We start from the raw sequence: 1,742 nt of genomic DNA, 5'->3' as shown, positions 1-1,742 counted from the left end.
CTAATTCTGCTAGTATTTCTACTAGTTTGTTCTAATACTGCTATTTTTTGCTAATTTCTCTAGTACGTCAAAAATATTGCATACGTCAGATTTGTTAAAATTAACGGTTTAATTTATCAATCGTGTTCATTTACATTTGGCTGTCATCCCTCTGGTGTCAAGCAAAGATATTAATTTTCAATTCATCCATATTTTATTCACATTGATTTCTTTCACATTCATTCATTCAGATTCAGACTCTCAATAAAGCAACACGCACTCAATACATTCAGACATTCATTGTACTTTTGTTTAGTTTCATTTCATGAATCATTTCAGTGGCTTTACTGCGTATGTAAGTAAATAACTTCCAACAAGATTGACAGCATGATCGAATAACTGAAATGTGTTTACGTAAATGTTTCAAGTTGACACTTTCCACGTGTATATTTGAAGCAGGCACTAGCGTATACGTTTTCAGTAAGAAATCTGTCATCAAATCTACATTTCCGATTGCAATTCGTAAATTGTAGTTAATACAGATGAAACGTGCTTGGTTACGTGCCATTGAATATATTTTTATTTAAAAATGAGAAAAAGCGTATTTAACTACATATTTTGATACATTTCAGTTCAGTACTATTCAATTCGTTTGTTTTGTGAATTTTATTTTAATTAATTATTTCAATATATTCAAGAATAAATGCTTACTAAAGTATATACGTGTACAGTGCTAATTCTGCTATTTATTGCTAATTTTGCTATTTTCTTCATGTAAATTTCCCTATTTTTTTTGCTAATGTGCTAATTCTAATTCACATGGATATCCCCTAGATGCTATTTCACATATCGATTGTGATGCCAAGATCTTTAGCAACCAATTGAGCGCAGAATTTCATCATTTGCGATTGAACTTTTTGGAAATTTTCGATGGCAAGTGGTTTGGCTTCCGCCCACTTCTCCAAATCCCGATAAATCGGTCGCACGTACTTCATACGGAAATTGCTGTTCAAGAAGTTGAACACTTGATTCAAACGATTGAACAATCGTCCTTTAACATAGAGACGGGCTAATTTAAACAAATACTCTGAATTGCGAGTTCCAACGAATCCATATGTAGTTTCTAATAAACTAATCCACGCTTCGGTGATTACATTGTCTGGATTCTGTACCAATTTTGTTAGCACTTCAATCAATTGCCATACATGCAAATTGGTATCGATGTCGGGGTGATTTTTAATCTTCTCAATTGGATTTTTGGTCCAAACGTCGACTTGCTTCTTCACGGCATCACTGTAGCTGGTGTCATAGTAAGGAACAATTTTCAATGGACCAGTCGAGTACAACCACGTATCCCAATCGATTTGAGCCAACTTATCATCGGCCTTACCTAAGGGGAGAATCACAAAAGAAAAGAACTAATTTAAAATAATCGACGAATAATCGACAGATAATCGCAAACATATAATGAAAAAATTGCAAAGCAATAACCACAACAACATTTATGTTCAGCAATTGCTTTTTGAGATTTGGTAGTTGTAATCGAAAAATAGTCGTAAAACAATCAATAATAATAAGTAAGTAATTTTTAAGTGATTTGCCCCTAGGCCTTACCGTTGAAATATTCATAGAGCGTTGCCTTGAAATCATCCGTAACGACCGATTTGTATTTGTATTTTTCCAAGTAAGTTCGGAAGAATGGCTCAAATTGACTTGGACCACCAAACAAATCTTCCAAGTAACGAAGGAAGTTTTGACCCTTC

General features: G+C 33.6%; 1 protein-coding gene across 1 annotated transcript; it reads right to left on the bottom strand.

The window, feature by feature from the left end:
* Nucleotides 1-710: 710 nt before the first annotated feature.
* Nucleotides 711-1,738, bottom strand: LOC116351592 (leucine aminopeptidase 2-like; the record flags this gene model as incomplete). The annotated part of the gene is made up of 2 exons (XM_031783711.1): nucleotides 711-1,369; nucleotides 1,594-1,738. Coding segments are annotated over 2 exons (693 nt in total), but the record flags the coding sequence as incomplete, so codon positions are not given.
* Between the last annotated feature and the right edge of the window lie 4 nt (nucleotides 1,739-1,742).

Source organism: Contarinia nasturtii, unplaced genomic scaffold (assembly GCF_009176525.2).
Source record: "Contarinia nasturtii isolate CC-2019 unplaced genomic scaffold, AAFC_CNas_1.1 Cnas_scaffold_5768, whole genome shotgun sequence".
In the NCBI taxonomy this organism is placed as follows: domain Eukaryota; kingdom Metazoa; phylum Arthropoda; class Insecta; order Diptera; family Cecidomyiidae; genus Contarinia; species Contarinia nasturtii.
The sequence above is the reverse complement of the archived record's forward strand: the minus strand, read 5'-3'. Positions and strand labels throughout refer to the sequence as shown.